General features: G+C 33.5%; 1 protein-coding gene across 1 annotated transcript in view; it reads right to left on the minus strand.

Moving 5' to 3' along the window:
* Positions 1-22,168, minus strand: part of LOC120415220 (uncharacterized) — a 123,481-nt gene that overhangs the window by 22,657 nt on the left and 78,656 nt on the right. Inside the window, exons 2-3 of the mRNA XM_039576674.2 lie at positions 21,340-21,884; positions 14,503-14,692 (exon numbers count right to left, since the gene is read on the minus strand). Coding sequence (XP_039432608.1) covers positions 14,503-14,692; positions 21,340-21,884 — 735 coding nt within the window. The remainder of the gene's footprint in view (positions 1-14,502; positions 14,693-21,339; positions 21,885-22,168) is intronic.

Here is a 22,168-nt window from a genome sequence, read left to right on the forward strand (position 1 = left end):
TCGCATCGGTGCTACTCCAACCCCGCCAAGAGGTTTCGATGACAGCGCGCAAGCAAACTTCACGATCATTATCCGGTTTTGAACTCCACACTTTTGCCCTTTTTGCGAGCGGTGTCTTAATTGCGGGTGTAGCAATGTGACGTATGCGACAATTAACCTTGTTGATTTGGCATTTACGACACTTTGAAAAAAGATAAAGTTCAATGATGGAAATAATGATTTAAAAAAAGATTCCACTAATTTTAATAACATTTACGTCACTTTGCCATACAGCAACATTCAGTGGCAGTAATGATGCAGAGCCCAACTTTGTTGGCATTGAAAATGCTGCTTTTTTCGCTAGAAATCAGTAAAGCTTTCAACTTCTACTTCTTCTTCGTCTTCTTGACGGTTCTGATGGAGCTTTCCGTTTTGGCACGAACTTTGCTGCCGATTCGGCATGCGTGTATGTGTGCAAGACCATATTTGTCAGTGCAACATGTTTAGTTGCTCGCACGCCAATATATTTATAGAGTGTTGAAACTGCCTATTTACTTTTATGTTGTGTTTTAATCATAAAACTGTTTAAATTAATTTCCTCACACCACCTCAACCTGAAATAGTGGCCAAAAAATGACTCCAAATAACCCCAAATCCGAAAAATGCCAAATGTCATAACACACACTTGAAACAATTATGGGCATATAAATGGGCGGGGGTCCAGAAATAGAAACTGAGCGCAAGTAAAATTTCCGCTTCGAAGCACTTCTCTAACCCAACCCCCATTGAAGTAGCGAGTCAACAAAACAAGAAGGTGATTTTCAGGAGGGTGGAGGTTCCGTTACCGTGGTAACAGTTATGGAAAAGAGGATCAACTTACGGCAGGGCTACGTGACGACTTCCTCAAGTTTGGGGTAAGTTTATTTTTGTTTTTGTCATGGATTTTCCAGGTATTTGCGCGGGAATTGCGTAAACAATGTTTCGCGGACTTTCTGGTTTTGATAAGATTTGAGTAATGTTAATAATTAAAATAGTAAAAAATGCTCCAGGAGTGAACAAAAAACTTTTTATTTTAAATTCCTTCTTCAAGCATTAATGAAGCCAATAAATAACTACGATTGGTTGCACCACATCATGTCCCCTTGCAACTGACCAATGCTAATCACGAAGGTAATTTATTTCAAGAGAAAAAGAGTCACTTAACTTCTTAACAAAACCCGTTACGTACGCACATCTGCCTGCCAACCAGCCTCCGCTGGTGGTGAAAAGTGAGAGTTTATTCGTCGAGTTACGCACAATTTCTGCCAAGTGGAATGCACCTGGCCTCACAGCTTGAGCAGGGTAGCCCCAAGAGCTATCACTGCCAGACGACCACTGCAGCAGCCAAGGGTAGCACGTGTAGTACTTTAAGGTACACGTTTCTGAGCCGATAGCTAATAACCGTAAAAAGCTTGCTAAATTATAACTCTGCTCACAAGTTGACTTCATCAAGTCCGGTTGATTTGAATTCAAAGAAATTCTCAACCCAAGCAAGTCACGCCCCAGCTTGAGCATTCTTCCTCAAAACCATAGACTAAATATATATAGATACGCCACTACGCTGTTGGGGCTGGCGACACTACCGCCACGCCAAAATTACACCTGGTGGCAATTCACAGGTACTAATCTACCCTTTGGGAACGTTTGAAAAAAAAATCCTCCTCAGTTTCAGTTCAATGCTCAGTGGGTATATCCAAGCAACTTTCGACTAGCATCTGCTGTTTCCAAGAAATGTCAAAACAAAGGCATTTTTATTTTTCGTTTTCTTTGCTGGTAGTTTAGCATCCTTCGCAAATGTTTTATGAATTTGCTGGTTGTGCCGTTTCTACCATGCAGATTCTAGCGGCGTGAATGTTCCAGTCAATAGATCGAAAGTGTTGTGCTCTTCAAGAAAGCAGGTGAGGAATAAAAATAACAAAAAAAATCCTCCATCAAAAAGATTGTTTCGATTATCACAGCTTAGTGAGATTCCGGAGAACTATGATGGTGAAAGCGAACTCGGAAACGATGAAGCGGAAGTCTGTCTAGACATCCATGGTGGATGGCAATCAACGTTCAGTCACACATCCGGACAAACCTAAGACCTCGACTACTGAACAAGCAAGGGAACAAATGCTGCCCCGCCAAAGAAGCTTCTCCTGCCACAGAAGCCCTGTGATTACCCAAATCATCTGGCACCTGTACAAAAAAAAAAAAAAGATTTCGGTGTTCAACTACAGGTGCGACGGCGAACCTGACCGGAAATGTTCGTCTTTTGCATCTGATCTCGTAAAATAGTGCATCTTGAAACTATGTTTTGAATTGGTTCGAAACGATAGTAAATCAGCGTCATATTCCAATACTGCTAGGTGTGTGTAACACAATTGGTTTAAATGTATACTATGCAAAGTAAAATTCTTGGGAATAAAATAAAAATCTATTTTTTTATTATTCTGAACTTTGTGCGTATTATTTATTATAACTGAACTTTGTGCGACTTCTCTTTTATTTGGGCCTGAGGTACTCTGCCAGGAACGGGGCTGGTTGCATTCAAGTTGTTTGGGACACGACACATGGGGTGGGAACTGCTGTGGCGGCCTGGTCAATCGCCATTTTCGCTATCAACTCCTGGTCCTTTATATCGAACATCAACATTTCTGGAGTTTTTTTTGAAAAGGTCCTATAAACCAAATTTTCATTTTTTGCTTTTTGGGTGTTTTTGAATACCCCTGACTCAAGGCGGTTCTAAAAACACCCAAAAAGCAAAAATTGAAAACTTTGGTTTATTGGACCTTTTCAAAAAAAACTCCAGATTTCAACGACGCGAATCCCATGAATTGGCGCAACCAGTTTGCTGGTGCAGACTTCGCTGAAAAGAGAACACGATTTTCTAAATTGTACAGATCAAATAGGAGAACCTTGTTGCTGTTCTTACCATTAACGGACCATCGGTTCCCGGCAGAGTCCCTGTTTACGCCTCTCGAAAATCGTTTGTTGCAACTCACTCACCGCCACAAACAGCCACCACCTCCGTTGGTATCATGGAAACCCTTTAAAACAAAGCAAGTTAGTGGCATTTTTTGATGTCAGGAAACATTAGGTCGAAAAGGGCAGAGTGCTACGATTTTGTTTAGCAATTTAGTACCTGTAACTTGACTGTGGTGGCGCTCGGAGCGCTAAAGGGGTGTCGCCAACTGGGTATATGGAGCAAATTCCTAGTGGGACATCTACTTGATTAATAATCTATGTCAAAACGCAATAAAGTGGCTTACTTCGACTGCTGCTGGCTGGGTTCTCTGTGTTTGTTGAGACTCTCAGAAAAGCTCCAACCCCCGGTCAAGCATATGGAATGGAAACAAACTGACGAGGCCACGTTGGACGTTTAATGGGAGGAGGGGGAGAGGAGAGAAGGTGGTCAACACGCTAAATTAACCCTTGATCGACTAAAGAAGCTTACATTGAAAAATAATTTAAAAATATGCAAATCTTTAAATTTATTTCTTCAATTTGACTGTTAACTTTTCCTATTTAAAAATTAGATTAAACTTTTAGAAATATCTAAAAAAATCTAAATTGAATCAATTTCACCATGATCGGCCAAGGGTTATCTTGCAATTGTTTTGCCGTTGTATTAAAACAATAAATTGGCACAAAAGAAGAAAAAACTCACGATAAACCCGTCCACGTGTTCGGCTCGGAAGCCAGCCGACGAATAAAAAAATTTTTTTCCAACTTTTATTTAACACCCCTTCTTAAGAGGCTCGTTTTCAAGTGATTGGCTGTCGAAAATTACATTGACATTGACCACCAGCCGACGTCGTCGACGCTGTCGTGGTGCACTCGCGATTGGACATGAAGCTGGCCGTTTGGAACTTTGAAAGGCCTGAGCAAGCGTCGAACAGATTGATGGACGGAAGTTACTCATGGCTTTGCTTTGGAGTGTGCAACCGTGTCGTAGATTGAGCTTAGACAAGATCGTCGTGAGGATTTTTTAATTTATTTGAAGTTGCAACTCAGAATCCAATTAGGGTAAGATATGTGTGAAACAAAGAATAAGTTTGTAAAAATAACATAAACTTTGAAGAAATCTTAGAAATTTCAAAAAAATTGTGCGCCCCTAAAAAACATTGTTTATAAATGTTTATGTTGTTGTTTTACTAAAAAAAAAAAGGTAAACTTTCACGAGAAAAACAATGACTTTTTTATGAAAATTTTAAGATTTGAAGAAATCAAACGAAGGGTAAATGTTTACGACAATTATGAAATTTGTGTGAATCATTCTTCTTTGTAATTGAATTTGATGGTTTAAAAAGGAAGGCTACTCTCATAGAAAATAAAAACAACAACCATAAACATTTCTGGAAAATGGAATAGAACCATTTTGTCACGACTGTTAAGTGTCATTATATTTAAGACTATTCAATGATTCTTTCAAATAAAGGAATAATTTTAACAAGTTTTTTTAACTAACCTAAATATAATCATAGAAAATTTTAAAACAATGTTGTTATAATATTCGAAATCGTATTTTTTGTATTTTTAAGAACTTTTAGCCCAGTGACACAAAACTGTTATTTCTAGATCAATTTTTTGGGACAAAAAGTTTCTTTTTTATAATGAATTTCTGATTTGGCATACAAAAAGTTCAATAAAACAGTAGCAGCAAAAGATGAAAGTGGGAAGAAAGTTTCCGGGTTTACGTTGCAATTTTAATTTTAAATTAAACAGAAAAAAAATCAAATTAAATTTTAAATGGCATAACATTTTTAATATTAAAAAATAAATATTAGCAGATATAATTTTTTGTTTTTATTTCGTTAAAACTTTATTTAGCAATCTTACAATTGCTAAGCAATTGTAATCAATGATTAAGATTTGTTCAATTATTACGTAACACAAATTTTGACATTTCAAGACTCATTCCTCCTTATTTTTTGGTAACATTTGGCAAATATTGTTTTTAATCAATCTAAAAAAAACCTCTTTTGCTAATGATAGCCGAAAAAAACTTTAAACATCTTTTAAAAAACAGTTTTAAATATGGAAAAAATAACAAACATAAAAAAATTAGCAAACTTTTGTAAGTACCATATGAAGATTATGTTTACTTTGGGAAATCGAGGCCATCGATATTTTAAAAATGAAAAAAAACAGCAACTTTATTACTTTTTGCATTTAATATTTTTTTCTAAAGTCCGTTGCAAATATTTTTTAAAGTCGAGGAGGGGGGGTATAGTAACAAAGTAAACAGGGGCAAAAGTGAAAAACGCAACATTCTGTGATTTGTCATTGTAAAAAACGGCTTTAGTAATGACGATTTTTTTTTTCGCGAACAAAAACATTTTCCTGTACATCGGAATTTCACAAAAGCCCAAATATTTCTAACAATCCCACCCAAGTGACATTTTTAAACCAACTAGCCACCACCTAGTTTTATTCAGGTTTTATGGTAGCATCTTGATTGCTTAATAGTTTTATTTGGGCAGTCACCGCGACCAATAAGTAAGAGCTAATTAATAGGTTATAACAAGGTTTTATGCCTCGGACATAAAACCTGGTGAAAATAAGGTTTTATGAAGGTTTTAAAAGAGGTTTGAAAACCAGATGGCAATGCCATGCCAAACGGTTTTATCGCATGCTTCTTTAAAACCAAGGGTGTTGTAGCTACACAGCAAAAAAAAACTTTAATTTGGAAGGTTAAAAATTTGGTAGGTTGAATATTCCCTCTTTTTGAGTAATATTACATAAAAAATGTGTAAAAATGTGAACCTGATGAATATTCATCAAAAACTGATGAACATTCATTAATTCCTGATGTAATATTACACATTTTTTTCGACACAAAATCTGTCACCATTTCCTGATGAATATTACCATCATTTTTTTCTGTGTACTAAAAGAGCAACGCAGCTAAATAGCAATGCTTAAACGCGTGGTCTGATGGAATGTGATTGACCGCCATCTTGGTAAAAAAAGAAAAACCACAACTTTGATTAAACTTTGATGAAAACACACACATAGCTATCGAAGTTCAAAAATAATTTCAACTTTTTGTGCAAAAGATTAAAAAAAAAATTACAACAAACTGTGATTGCATAAGAAATATTTTCTATGAAGCAAGTTTTTTTTTTGACTCTATCTCCCCCCCTATTTATCGATAAAAAATCAACCGAAGGTGAATTCGAGCTACCAATTGCGAGGAATAAGCTTTGAAATTATTTTAATTACCTCCAATATTTATCATGTTATCATCGCCATTTTTAACATCCATCTCCATTTTATCATTTGGCAAGATGAAGATTTATTTTTTGTCAGAATAAAATCTATTTGTCATAAGACGCATAAAGACGAATTAAATGTCATTTTTCCCTAACTCCTAACAAGATTTTAACAAAGGTTTTATTTAGGCTTTTAGGAGGTTGTTAGGATTCAGTTCTGGAGTTTTTTTTAAGGTCCAACAAATCAAATTTTCAGTTTTTGCGTTTTGGGTGTTTTTGAAACCACCTTGAGTTAGGGTTATTTAAAAACACCCAAAAAGCAAAAACGGAAAATTTGGCTTATTGAACCTTTTCAAAAAAAAAAAAAAAACTTCAGTGTTGTGAAGCCTTGAACTCCTATGTAGGTTTTATAAATAGGCCGTAACAACCTTTTGCGGAAGTCCCTTTTTGGGTTTTAAGAGTGGTTTATCGGAATTCTGTGGAGTTTGTTACGATCAAGTGGTTTTAATTTTGGTTTTGGCTGATAGGTTTTGTAGCGGTTGTAACAGCTTTGACAAAGCCTAAAATGTTACTTTGGCAAACATGTTAAATATCATTTTGAACGCAGGAAAATGTTAATATTAAACAATTCGTTGAGATGTTACTGATTAAGATGCAAAATGCTCATCATTTACTGCACGATAAAAAAATATCACACTTGAACAAGTTTTTGATTGCTTATCGTTTCCATTACACAACGGTTTGCCAAAACCATGACTAGCAAGTTTTTGCGTTCTTCATATTGTACCCTCTTTCAATCCTATTACTAACTTACACACACACATGAAAAAATAAACTCTTCCGTTGAAATGTGTATGAGAGAAGGAAAGCGACTCTAATCTAAAGGGGTGTTGTTGAAAGAAGGTGTGGGTTGTTGATTAAATTGTGTGATTTATTAATCTATAAAATGTGAAATGGATTTATTACAAAAAAAAAGTTGATACATTTTTATCTTTTTAAAAACGATGTTCATTCAAAATAAATAGGCTTATAACTATTTTTTGCTAAAAATAAAGTCATGTTTAATTTTTCTTAACGTATTTTTGCTGGAAAATCTTTCTTATAACTCTGACATAAAGTTATTTCCTGCAAAACAAATAAGATATAGAGAGAGCCATCAATCCATATGTTACACAATGTACCAGCTCCCATCACACCACATTCAGCTCGAAATCTCTAGAACAAACGTCAACACCGCAAAATCAATCAAATTGTCAAATTTTTATAATGTGCAAAACCATTAACTCATTTCGCCATCCCCCGTCACCCACACGCCCCATCGCCCATCATTTTCGATCAAACCTCAAATGAAAGGAAAAAAGTAAGCAGCAACAACAACAGCAGAGAGAGAAAAAAAAAGTTTCCACAACAAGTTTGGTAGAGATAGCAAAAAAAAAAAAAGAATGCCCCAAACAGGCAGGCCTGTGCAGGAAAGAGGAACGTGCTTAACAAACGAAACAAAATACAAATATAAAATAAATCAGACTCTGCTGCTCGGTGGCGGTGTGTCATGTGCAAAAGTATGTTTCAGTTCAACGGCTCTCCTCTCCTCACGTTCTGTCTCGCTTCCTCCCAAGTAAGTGGCACATTGCTACACAAACGAAGAAACACACAGATGCACCAAATACCCACACATTTAAAGGGATTTTTGTATTTTGCTGTTGCTGTACTATTTTGTTCAATTCATATTATCGCAATTAGTTTTAAAACGTTTAAATTGAACAAAAAGTTAAGTTATAGTTTTATTAGTTTTCAAAATATCAGATTTTAAAAAAATAATTCAAATTTGCATAATGCATTTTTTTTAAAACAAAAATGTTTGAAGCAATTTCTAATAAATCACCAAATAAATAAAATTTCGTCATAAAACAATTGCAACAAAAGACCACACCGATAACGATTTCACCAAGTGTGGTGTGAGTGATCGGGTGAGGGGCAGAAGGGAGGGCGAAAGGCATAATGAAAACGAGTGCTCCCCCTGCTCGCTAAGCAGTTTCGTTTCATTCTTCCTGGCCACCTTCTCACTCTCTATGTCTCTCTTTTATTTTTTACCCCAAAATTTCGGGTGCCTTCCTGTGGCTGTTTAGTTTTTAGACGAAGATGCAAACTGGAGAGAAATTTAAGTTTGTGAAATTTACTTAAAAATGATAGGGTCGAAAAAACAATCTGTGAATGAATGTTAATAAAAGCGAAAATCAAAATCAAGGACTTCTAAAATTAAAAAAAAAATAATTTAAATAAATCTCATTTTTTGTAAAAATTAACATTATTGAAAAAGTACAATGAGACTAAGGTCTTTTTGTAACTATTTAATCAGGTCAAAACTTCTTGTTTTGCTTCTGGCTCTACTGGCTTTCAATTCCTTCTCAAATTTTATAAATTTGCAGAGTGGTTACAATTTCGCTTCAAAGCTATTTTAAGTAAATTTAAAATTATCAATTTTTGTAGTACTAGGTAATTCTCTAGAATTCCGTAATTTTTTCTCTTGAGAAGGGATTTTCTGTTCGATTTTGTATCTTCGGCAAAGTTGTAGGTTAAGATTAGGACTTTTCATTTAAAAAACAGATTTTTGACTTTTCATCACTCAAAGTTGAATTCCCCAAAAAACCAATCAACTTTATTTTCGATTTTTTTTTATGTTTAAGGGGATTTGAAAAGTCATCTTTTGCGCTAAAGTTGAGGTTGGTGCAAAATCTGGGACTGGAGATATGCATTAAAAAAAAAGGAAACTTCAAGGACTATATTTGAATGCAAAATCAAACTAGCAATCAAAAATCAAGTTACAAGTTACAGGAAACATGCATTTTGCAGTTTGAAAATACTGCATGAAGGAAAAGCACCTCTGCAAAAATATTTACGAGAGGCTGAGAAACCGAGATAAAAACTATTTTCTGTACTTGGCATTGTAGATAGAAATGCTGGTTGTTGAGGTACATATTTTGTGAAAAAAAAAGAGTGTCACCTCATCTAAAAACAGCTGAAAAGCCCTAATTTTTCAAATATTTAATCAATTATTTCAAGAGTTTTTTTAAAAAAGGTCCTCTAAACCATTGTCTTTTATATGTTTATAGGATCTTTTTTTTTTAACTCTAGATTTGTCCTATTTTCAGTTAAAAAATAAAACTTTTGTGGGATTTTATGCGTTTCGTAAAAAAAAGAAATTTTGAAATCAAGCCAAACACTTTCAAATGTCTAAAATAATTGTTTTAGTCCTTTATAAAGGTTACTATTGAATCATAAAATTCAGGATTATTTTAACTGACAAAAAATTACAAAAATAACAAAAATAACAAAAATAACAAAAAAAAACAAAAATAACAAAATAACAAAAAAAAATAACAAAAAAAACAAAAATAACAAAAATAACAAAAATAGCAAAAATAACAAAAATAACAAAAATAACAAAAATAACAAAAATACCAAAAATAACAAAAATAACAAAAATAACAAAAATAACAAAAATAACAAAAATAACAAAAATAACAAAAATAACAAAAATAACAAAAATAATAAAAATAATAAAAATAACAAAAATAACAAAAATAACAAAAATAACAAAAATAACAAAAATAACAAAAATAACAAAAATAACAAAAATAACAAAAATAACAAAAATAACAAAAAATAACAAAAATAACAAAAATAACAAAAATAATAAAATTAACAAAAATAACAAAAATAACAAAAATAACAAAAATAACAAAAATAACAAAAATAACAAAAATAACAAAAATAACAAAAATAACAAAAATAACAAAAATAACAAAAATAACAAAAATAACAAAAATAACAAAAATAACAAAAATAACAAAAATAACAAAAATAACAAAAATAACAAAAATAACAAAAATAACAAAAATAACAAAAATAACAAAAATAACAAAAATAACAAAAATAACAAAAATAACAAAAATAACAAAAATAACAAAAATAACAAAAATAACAAAAATAACAAAAATAACAAAAATAACAAAAATAACAAAAATAACAAAAATAAAAAAATAACAAAAATAACAAAAATAACAAAAATAACAAAAATAACAAAAATAACAAAAATAACAAAAATAACAAAAAATAACAAAAATAACAAAAATAACAAAAATAACAAAAATAACAAAAATAACAAAAATAACAAAAATAACAAAAATAACAAAAATAACAAAAATAACAAAAATAACAAAAATAACAAAAATAACAAAAATAACAAAAATATCAAAAATAACAAAAATTACAAAAATTACAAAAATTACAAAAATTACAAAAATTACAAAAATTACAAAAATTACAAAAATTACAAAAATTACAAAAATTACAAAAATTAAAAAAATTACAAAAATTACAAAAATTACAAAAATTACAAAAATTACAAAAATTACAAAAATTACAAAAATTACAAAAAATTACAAAAAATTACAAAAAAATACAAAAATTACAAAAATTACAAAAATTACAAAAATTACAAAAATTACAAAAATTACAAAAATTACAAAAATTACAAAAATTACAAAAATTACAAAAATTACAAAAATTACAAAAATTACAAAAATACAAAAATTACAAAAATTACAAAAATTACAAAAATTACAAAAATTACAAAAATTACAAAAATTACAAAAATTACAAAAATTACAAAAATTACAAAAATTACAAAAATTACAAAAATTACAAAAATAACAAAAATAACAAAAATTACAAAAATTACAAAAATTACAAAAATTACAAAAATTACAAAAATTACAAAAATTACAAAAATTACAAAAATTACAAAAATTACAAAAATTACAAAAATTACAAAAATTACAAAAATTACCAAAATTACAAAAATTACAAAAATTACAAAAATTACAAAAATTACAAAAATTACAAAAATTACAAAAATTACAAAAATTACAAAAATTACAAAAATTACAAAAATTACAAAAATTACAAAAATTACAAAAATTACAAAAATTACAAAAATTACAAAAATTACAAAAATTACAAAAATTACAAAAATTACAAAAATTACAAAAATTACAAAAATTACAAAAATTACAAAAATTACAAAAATACAAAAATTACAAAAATTACAAAAATTACAAAAATTACAAAAATTACAAAAATTACAAAAATTACAAAAATTACAAAAATTACAAAAATTACAAAAATTACAAAAATACAAAAATTACAAAAATTACAAAAATTACAAAAATTACAAAAATTACAAAAATTACAAAAATTACAAAAATTACAAAAATTACAAAAATTACAAAAATTACAAAAATTACAAAAATTACAAAAATTACAAAAATTACAAAAATTACAAAAATTACAAAAATTACAAAAATTACAAAAATTACAAAAATTACAAAAATTACAAAAATTACAAAAATTACAAAAATTACAAAAATTACAAAAATTACAAAAATTACAAAATTACAAAAATTACAAAAATTACAAAAATTACAAAAATTACAAAAATTACAAAAATTACAAAAATTACAAAAATTACAAAAATTACAAAAATTACAAAAATACAAAAATTACAAAAATTACAAAAATTACAAAAATTACAAAAATTACAAAAATTACAAAAATTACAAAAATTACAAAAATTACAAAAATTACAAAAATTACAAAAATTACAAAAATTACAAAAATTACAAAAAATTACAAAAATTACAAAAATTACAAAAATTACAAAAATTACAAAAATACAAAAATTACAAAAATTACAAAAATTACAAAAATTACAAAAATTACAAAAATTACAAAAATTACAAAAATTACAAAAATTACAAAAATTACAAAAATTACAAAAATTACAAAAATTACAAAAATTACAAAAATTACAAAAATTACAAAAATTACAAAAATTACAAAAATTACAAAAATTACAAAAATTACAAAAATTACAAAAATTACAAAAATTACAAAAATTACAAAAATTACAAAAATTACAAAAATTACAAAAATTACAAAAATTACAAAAATTACAAAAATTACAAAAATTACAAAAATTACAAAAATTACAAAAATTACAAAAATTACAAAAATTACAAAAATTACAAAAATTACAAAAATTACGAAAATTACAAAAATTACAAAAATTACAAAAATTAAAAAAATTACAAAAATTACAAAAATTACAAAAATTACAAAAATTACAAAAATTACAAAAATTACAAAAATTACAAAAATTACAAAAATTACAAAAATTACAAAAATTACAAAAATTACAAAAATTACAAAAATTACAAAAATTACAAAAATTACAAAAATTACAAAAATTACAAAAATTACAAAAATTACAAAAATTACAAAAATTACAAAAATTACAAAAATTACAAAAATTACAAAAATTACAAAAATTGCAAAAATTACAAAAATTACAAAAATTACAAAAATTACAAAAATTAAAAAAATTACAAAAACTACAAAAATTACAAAAATTACAAAAATTACAAAAATTACAAAAATTACAAAAAATACAAAAATTACAAAGATTACAAAAATTACATAAAAATACAAAACAAACACGAAAAAAGCAAAAATAATAAACATTAATTTTTTTTTCAAATTACAAAAATTTCCATTATTTTACGTGTACCTTGTTTGACCAACCCTTCATAATGTAGTATGTATGGACGAATGAAAAAAAAAGAAAAGACGATTTGCGAAAACTAATGTTAAGCTATTTCAAAAATTCTGAATAGTGAAGTCAAGTTGAAAAAATAATAATTATTGAAACAAAAAACTATCATAGAATTTCCTACTTTGACCGTGCCATTAGGCTTCCTTCAAAAAAAGTTGTTTATTCTCACAGTCACGGTTTGGTGTGCTCTCCGATTACTCTAACTTGTTTATAACATTTTATCCGCTATTTTTCATACTGTTGCTTTTGTTGCAGTTTTATTTTATTTGCACTTCTTTTTCCTCTTGAGTACGACGAATCACACCAAGGCGATGAAACAACGCGACGCGACGGCCACGGTTATTGAAAGTGCTGCGAGGTACTTTGAAGTTGTGCAAGGTAGGACTAATTTGAAATGTTTTTTTTTCTATTTTAGATTTTAATGATTCGAAAAAATATATGAATAAAATGAAAACACAATTTGTTTTTTTTTTTCAAAAAAAATACCTTGGGTAAAATATTATTTATAATCTTGATTTAGCAAAAGAAAAGTGCAGAAAGGCCAAAAACTACGGAAATCACGAGGGTCTCGCGGAAGAAAGATGATGACATTGTTCGATTAAGGCAGTGACCAGGGTAAGTAGATTAATGGGTTCGGTCACAGAGAAACGGTTGCTATAATTTTTGAACGAGGTCAACAGTAGGTTGAATTACCATCGGTACTAGCAAAATTAAAGGTAGGTTTTGTGTTCATACCTTTAAACACAAAACCTGAGTTCTAAATTCATCCAAAAATTAACAAGCTACACTGTAACATTACGAGACATTTTTTAATAACATTTTTTTCTGCAATCCTATAGAAGGAAAACCAGCGGAAATTCCTGTCAATGTCTCAACCTGATCGAAAATTGGGTCCACTTTGGCAGAGCCATGATTACGTAAAACCTTCGGACGAGAGAAGTGAAAGTTGAAGGCTTTGCAGTTGAAGTTCGTGCTACAAGTTCATTTTTATTCAGCAAAGCGCACTTGATAAAGAAGGTGAGATAAATATGAAAAATGATAATAAAAGAATCATTCTTCACCCTCAAGTGCGATTCACGTGATTGTTCAATTTACAGCAGCTGCTGTGCTTGACAGAGACATTGAGTCGTAAACAGAACCCCGTCGTTGATTTGTTGCTGCTGGCGTTAACTTTTGCTTATCAACAAATCACGTTGTTGCGTTGTTCACCTCCCATTATCAGCTCAGTTGAGTAAAATGCAACGGGTTGGAGATGTAATAAAAAAAAATTCAACCAAAATAAATAATTTAATGTATTTTAATTTTCATGCTACAGGAAAATTCTAGATAATTTCTTCGGATTATTTTCCAATGAACATGAATTTGCGTTCATGCGCAGAATGGTCGAACGAAACCTGATGGTTCTTTGAATTGAGAAATGACAGAAAATGATAAGTTTAATCGTTCTTGAAGCCGATTTTCTGAGTATTTGAAATTAAATCCGTTTCCAAAGTAATTCAACAATCGTAAACAATTCTCGGAAAATCCTGTCAAAAATCCTCAAAACCGAATCAATTTAGATGACACTTCTTCAGGATCAAAAATAAAACCCACAAAAAAAGGCAAAAAACTCACCTCGCCGTGGCAGTTCCGGCCGGCCGGGGTGTTCTCGGGCAGGAAGAAGAGCCGGAGGGCGATCAGCAGGCACTGCTCGTTGCGGTCCTTCCACACCATCCGCAGCTCGGCGAGGCACGCAATCGGTGAGTCGGACCAGGGCCGCACCGGGAAGCAGTCGCCCAGCGCTAGCACCAGCGGCCGGAGGCAGCTGTGGAGAAGAAAAGAGAGAGGAAAGAGTTAGTGGTTTGATACCATATTGTTTTCTTGATTTGTGGATAATTTCATGTACCCTTTTTCGATTTGCGTGAAACTTTGTCCTAAGGGGTGACTTTTGTCCCTGATCACGAATCCGAGGTCCGTTTTTTGATATCTCGTGACGGAGGGGTGGTACAACCCCTTTCATTTTTGAACATGCTAAAAAAGAGGTGTTTTTCAATACTTTACAGATAGAAATATGGTGTCAAAGAGGTGTAGGTGTTGGCAAAGCAGTCATGCTTTTGAACGGGTTCTCCGTTCGTTCAAGTTCACACAGCAGCACGAAAAATAACAGCTCTGAGAACGAACGGTCGTATCTAAGAAACGTTCGTTCAGTAGGCTTTTTTGAAACGCACGGAGAACCCAGTTCAGAACTTAAACATTTTCCTTTGATAAGACCTCAGTAGACTAGCTAAACTTCATTGACTGTTAATCATCCTTTTACATATCAGTACTGCTAGCTTAGTGGTAACAATTAGGTTTAGAAATCAGAGGTAGTGAGTTCGAATCTCTTTTTACCTGAACTAGAAAAGCATTGATTTTTTTTTAAATCACGGTGGCAATAAGTTTTTGTCCATTTAAGTTGGATGCTTTTTGCTTTTTAACCGTTTCATTTAGTCTCCCTAGCCTCCCAGCTGGAGTGTCCCTTGATTTGTATAAAATGTAATTTCAGTCGTCAAAAATTTGGTATCCAACCATACAAAAAAAATATTTAAAAAAAATTAGATTCGAACTCACTTCCTTTGAATACTGTTCTTGCACGTAACCACCGAGCTAACTAAGCTCTGTACAAATCATTCTACTGAATGTTTATTTAAGTTTAACAGTTGCCATAGAGAGCCTCTGGCTACAGGCGGTTCACAGAACGCGTTCCAAACTTTGAAGAGAACGGCACGAAAAAGTGACGTTCTGTTTTTGGAACGAAAAGCAATGACTCCTGCGCGGTGGGTTCAGTTCGTTTTGAAGAAAGAGAACGAACGCAGAACGGGTTCCGTTCAAATTGCATGACTGTGGCAAAGCAATAAAAAAGTTGAAAAATTTAAATTACAGGCCACGGTTTCAACATTTGAAAGAAAAAAGTGTTTTTAAATACATCACACATCTGTCCAGTTGTTTTGCAATCATAAGTTTGCAAAATTTCTAAGTATTGACGAAAATTTTATTTCTGCGAAAAAAAGTTTTTGCGGTGATGTACATTGAAATTCCATAAAAGTTCAAAATATTTTTAATCGAGCCCTTAATATGCTAAATATGATTATCAATGCAGAATATGGCATTTTAGATTGTTTTCAGTTGTTTAAACTTCTATTTCCATTGAAATATTCAAGTTTTTTGATAAACATATTTTTTTGTCCCTGATTTTTGGACCAATTGAAAAACATTTGCACCGGCCTTGTGACTTAAAAAAAACTTTTTTTTAATTGAAATTCTATTTACATTTTTTTCAAGTTTCAAATTTTTCACGATATAGCTACCTAAAGTTTGATTTGAACTGAAAAAATCCAGCTATTCGATTTTTTTAATAATGTCCACAATTGTCCATTAATAAAAATATATTATTTTTTTTCAAAAGTGTGAGAAATTTTTCAATAAAATTGCCAAAAAGACACTTGAAGGTCGGTTGCAGGTATATAGCTATTTTCGCGAGTTTTTTTTGGCTTTTTGAAGAAACTATTGTAACAATCAGATCAGTTTTTGTCTTGTTAACTTTGCATAACATTTCTACAGGACCTTATACAAAAAGTGGGAATCAAACAGTTTACTATTCAGAGTTATGACAATTTCCGTAAAAAAGTTTGAGCAAAAAAAGTTCGCGTGTAGTGGACCCTTACAAACTGAAGTTAATTTGTTTGAGTAAAATTTCTATTGGTTTGAGTAAAATTTCTATTTTTCAATAACTTTTTTTTTTTAAATTATAAGTTGGCGACAAAATGGCTAAAAATTTGCGGTTTTTTGTCCCGAAAAACAATTAAAAAATCTAAAATTTAAAAATACGCATATTGGAAAATTGATTTTTGCGAGAAAAAAGCGGATTTAAATTCGGCTTTTTTCCGTGTAACAATTTTTTTCTGAATAATCCACATCACCTAGAACCTAGAACTTTGCCGAAGACGCCAAACCGATCAGAAAATTTCTTCAAAGATACAGATTTTCGTTCATTTACTTATCATTTTGATGGACAGCTGCCAAAATTGTAAAGAGCCTTGTATGGCTGAACCAACGACACAAAATGGCTTCTTTTGTCATCGGGAAGGCCCCCAGAAAGTTTGAGCCAAATAAAAAATACAGAAAAATTACAATGCATGAAACCGGCCGATTTCGTAAAAATTCCTTCCGTACAAAAAATATTTCGAAATGCTTAGAAAATTTCATACAAGTTTCCTTTTTAGATTTTGTTGATTGGACTTCTGGTTGCTGAGATAAGTCTATTAAAGCCTAAATTTTGTGAAAAATTATTTTTTTTTCAGTGTCATCTAATTGGCCCCTTTTTAAAACTCGCGATATCTCGGATTGGTTCGATTTCCAATGTTTAAAAAGTTGAAGTTTTGCGAAATTTTTTAGATATTTTGTATTTTAAAACTTTAGATATTTCAAAATGTTGGGCTAAATTTTTATATTTACAAATTATTTTATGAAAAAGAGCAAACAAATCACAAAAAAAATTTAAGCACTCAGCAAACCAGCAGTAGCGTGACAAGAAAAATGTTTTTTTTTTTGAAAAATCTTAAGAGATACCCAATGGCTCGATTCTTTAGGTAAATAAGTAACTGTGCCAATTTTGAGCCAAATCGTATTTTTTAAAGATTTAATCCTCCGTGTACGCACGAGTGCAAGCAGCAGTCAAGTGCTCAGTGCTCCATCGTTTTTTCGAAATTTTTCGCCGTAATTTACCGGGATTAGCCGCGAGTTTGCTCCTGCAGCATGCCAAGGGCCGGCCGTGGCCGTGGCAGTTCGAGTGCGGCCTCGAAAAACCCGCGAAGTTCGTCTACCGGCCGTGTGCAAAAAGGTAAACAAACCAACGCCGCGTCGTCCGCCATCGCGCCTGGGAGTGTGTGCGCCAAAGGATTTGACCCGAAATTATTACACGCTAATTACCGCGTCCAGGATCGCAGCCCTATTAGGCTCCGTTCAGCTACTTCCGGCAATCCGTCGACCGATGGCGCTTCAACATCCGCCAACATTCCTACCAGTAACAAGTTCGCGAGACTGAGTGACGAGGAAAGCAACAACAACAACACCGACGGTAGCACTACCGACGACGACGACGACGATGGTCGTACACGGAAGAAAGTGATTTCGCCAAAAAAAGTAATTACTCCAAAGGAACGACGACCACCACCAATTTTCGTTTTGGACACGTTGGCGGACGATGTTGACGAGCAGCTGGAAGGCCTCGTGTACTGCCTCAAAATAGGTAAATCGTCAGTGCAAGTGTTCACATTTGACCAAAAGAACTTCGACCTGGTTGTGGAGAAATTGAAGCGTAAAAACTTCAAATTCTACACATTCGACCCCGTGCAGAAGACCGCTGTTAAGATCGTCTTGCAGGGGTACCAAGACCGCCCGACCTCCGTCCTCAAGGAGCACCTCTCGGGTGTCGGAATAACGCCGCGAGACATAAAAGTCCTCTCGCGGAAGACAACAGTCACAGGTACACACACACTGTACCTGCACACTTCGAAAAAAACCTGTAAAATTCCGTCTTATTTGATGCACATAACTGGAGCGTCAAAAAAGACGTAAAATTACATCTAATCTTAAAATTACACGACCCAGCCAACCTGATTCAGTGAGTGTAATATTACATTGATCACTATTTTATCGGTAGCATTTCTTATTGGATTGCCAAATTATTCTTGTTGGAACAAAAAATCACGTTCAGGATGGAAAAAAAATCACATTTATTTGCAGATTATCACTACAAATTAATGAGTATTTTTAATTTTCACTTCTCTTACACTATGCACATTTTTCTTATCCTGGTCCGCTCCCAAAAACCGTAATCAGATCCGGTTCGGTTTTTCTTCCACATCCGAGGAACTGGCCATCTTCCATCAGGCCATCTACGCTGTTTTGGCCGCTAATCTGGAGGTTTCTCGCTAACATGCCGTGCCTCAAAACCCGGTACTTTTACTGCATGTTTGCTGGTCTAAATCAGATTTTCTTCCGGGCCATTTCCGGAGACGATGCCAGCTGCGGTTCCGAACGTCCACTTGCCGACAAAACTTGCTTCAGGTAACAGAACCTGGTTCAACGGCAGAAGCTTGCGCAGGAAAGTGGTTGTGGGGAAGATTACGGTTCCAAAGACCCAACAATTCCATTTGAACCTTGTTCCGGGAACCGGGATCCATCACGATGATTGGACCAACCTAAATCGAGAAATAAACAACACACACTTGGGTTAGATTTTCAATTTCATAAGAAATCGATAAAACTTACCTCACGAGTTGATTATCTGGTCATTTTCACGCAGGTTCTGGCCCGTTTCAAACGATTTTTTAACAAAAACTGCTCCAGCGACCTTGACGGCAACAATTATTTTTGAGACTTCAAACATGGCTGACGTTTCTGGTGAGGCTTTACACTGTCAAACGGATCCACTTAAAGTTCAGCTAAATTTAACCGAAAATTACATAAAAAAACACGCTCCAGTTATGTGCATCATTATTGACCGAAAATTGAGTCACAAATAGTTGAATATTACGTTTCAATAATGTAAAATTGATCTTCGATGTCAACACGAAAATTTTGACTGGCTACGTCGAAACAACCACAATGTTACATCAAATAATTGATTACATGATTCAAAATTGCGTTAGAATTATGATTACGTTGAATGTAAAATTCATAATTTTTTAGTGTGTGTTGTACTTCGATCGCGGCACCGTCAAACTTCAAGACCTGCGGCGGACTAAGGCATTGGACGGGTTTTGGGTAAACTGGCGGTTCTTCTCAAAGAACCCGTCGGACGCAGCACAATGCCACCATTGCCAGAAATTCGGCCACGGCTCGCGGAACTGCAACCTCCCGCCCCACTGTGTGAAGTGCGGTGAAACACACCTCTCTGAGGCGTGTGCACTGCCGTGCAAGGCGGACCTGGGGGACAAGGCAGAGCAAACCAAGGCGCGCATAAAGTGCGCGAACTGCGGCGGTAACCATACCGGTAATTACCGCGGATGCGTCGCGCGGAAGTCCTACCTCGAGGAGCAGGAAAAGAGGAAGAAGAAAGCAGCAGCGTCCCATCCTCCTCAGCGAAGTACGAGCGCAGCCGTTCCTGCAGCTGGCCAGCGTACGGTTCCAGCGGACAACCCAGCGTTCCCTCCTGGATGGGGGCGGTCGTTTGCGAGCGTGGTCGCTGCCGGTAGCGGCGATGCGACCCAGCAAGGAGTCACCGCGGAAGATCTCTTCACCCTGCCGGAGTTCTTTGCTCTCGCGGGGGAGATGATGACGCGGTTTCGGACCTGCCGTAACAAGGCGGAGCAATTTCTGGCCCTCGGGGAGCTGATGATCAAGCACATCTATAAAGGATAAAAAATTGTGATCTAGTTTTAAGCTTTCTCTATTTCTATCCCCTTTCCCTTGCAATTTTAGTAAGTTTTTTTTCTTATCTTTTTCTTACTTTCGGTAACCCCTTAACTACAAGCAACAATTGTTCCAAAATGGATTATGATGTAACACACAGCTGAAAGGAACTCCAAAACTCTGTTATGTATTTCAAAAGAACTTATTGTATATTGATAATTCACCAATAAAACCGAATTGAATTGAATAAAGATTTAAGGGTCGCGATTGATCGTTGAAGTTTGTATGTTAAAAAATCGAAAATTGGAACTTTTACTTATTTTTATTTAAAGAACCGAGCCAAAAGGTATCCCTAATGACGATTTTTTATTTATTGTCATCCTAATCAACAGCTTCCAAGATATTACGAGTAAGAAAATTATAGCGGATTAGATGAAACTTATAAAAACTCATTATTGACTAAATTTAAGCTGCACTTTTTTTTTCAATATTTATACAACTGAGCCGTTGTTGAAAGTTTGATGGAAAATTGCTGACAAAAATCGCATTTACTACATAGAAAAAATGATGGTAATATTCATCAGTGTGACAGATTTTGTGTAAAAAAAACGTGTAATATTACATCAGGGGGTCGAAGGCTGTGTTACGCTCCAAACATATTTTTAATTTGTATGTAAATTTTGTTACGAAGGCGGGTGAGGGGGTCAAAATCAAAATTGTTGCGTTACGTAATAATAGAACGCTCCCTAAGTTAAGAGCAATGTATTTAAAAATTTCCAATTTTTTATTGTTTGATCTTTTATTATCAAAATGTTTGAAGTTTTAAAGATCTAAAGAATTAAAAACTGACTACCAACGCACTGTTAAAAACCAGTTCTCTAATTGGAGTTGGTCACCCATTACGCTGATAATTCGGGTGTCGAACTGCTATCTCCAAAACCGCTTCCAAGCACTTTCGACTCGACACACTATTCAAAACGACAACACAGCGATCAAAACCCATCAAATTTAGCTTTAGGTACCCTTTTCCCTGTCTCATAGCATTAGCATTGTGTATTTCCCCCGAAAAATACTCACTCTTTTTCCGCCGTAGCTGTTGTGGCATTACATAAATTATTCACACCACCACCACCACCGTCCTCACCGGTCACCCCGGTCGTGGCCACGGCCGTCCCGCTGCTGGCAGTGCTGTTATTTTCACTGACACATTTTCGTTGCGTCTGTTTTGGCTTTGCGTTTTGCCCCTTACTACTACTACTGCTGTTGTTGTTGTTATTGTTGTTGCTGGAACTACAACTGCTGCTACTGTTGCTAATGCTAGGATCTTCGCCCGTCGTCGTCGACGCCGCAAGTTCGTCGGATTGCACGGCAGTTGTTCCGGCAGTGGTGGACGGTGGCGTGCCAGGCCTCGTCGACGGAACCGGTGAGGTGGAGGTGGATGAAGAGCTCGTGGAGCAGGTTCCAGTGCCGGTTGCGGAAGGTGGTGGTGCTGTTGGGGGTGCTGGTGTGGACGCTGACGAGGACGACGCCGATGAGGTTGACTCCGATCCGGCGGCGAAGGTGATCTTGACACCCTTGTAGAACGTGTACGGGCCCTTGTAACCGCATGCCACGCCGACGACCTGGAAGAGAGGGAAATTGGGAATGGACGCTATTAGAAAGGGTTGCTTCCGGGGGAAGTTCGCATATGAACAAAGTTGAATCTTAGAAAGCAGATTTTCAAACCAGATTAATCCAAGAAGCCATCTTGAAAAAAAAGGTGGACAGTTGTTTGAAAATCCACACACTCTTCGCCCGCTTCTTGTTCTTGTTCTCTTGTGTTCTCTTGTGTTCTCTTGTGTTCTCTTGTGTTCTCTTGTGTTCTCTTGTGTTCTCTTGTGTTCTCTTGTGTTCTCTTGTGTTCTCT

This window comes from Culex pipiens, chromosome 2 (assembly GCF_016801865.2).
Source record: "Culex pipiens pallens isolate TS chromosome 2, TS_CPP_V2, whole genome shotgun sequence".
In the NCBI taxonomy this organism is placed as follows: Eukaryota; Metazoa; Arthropoda; class Insecta; order Diptera; family Culicidae; genus Culex; species Culex pipiens.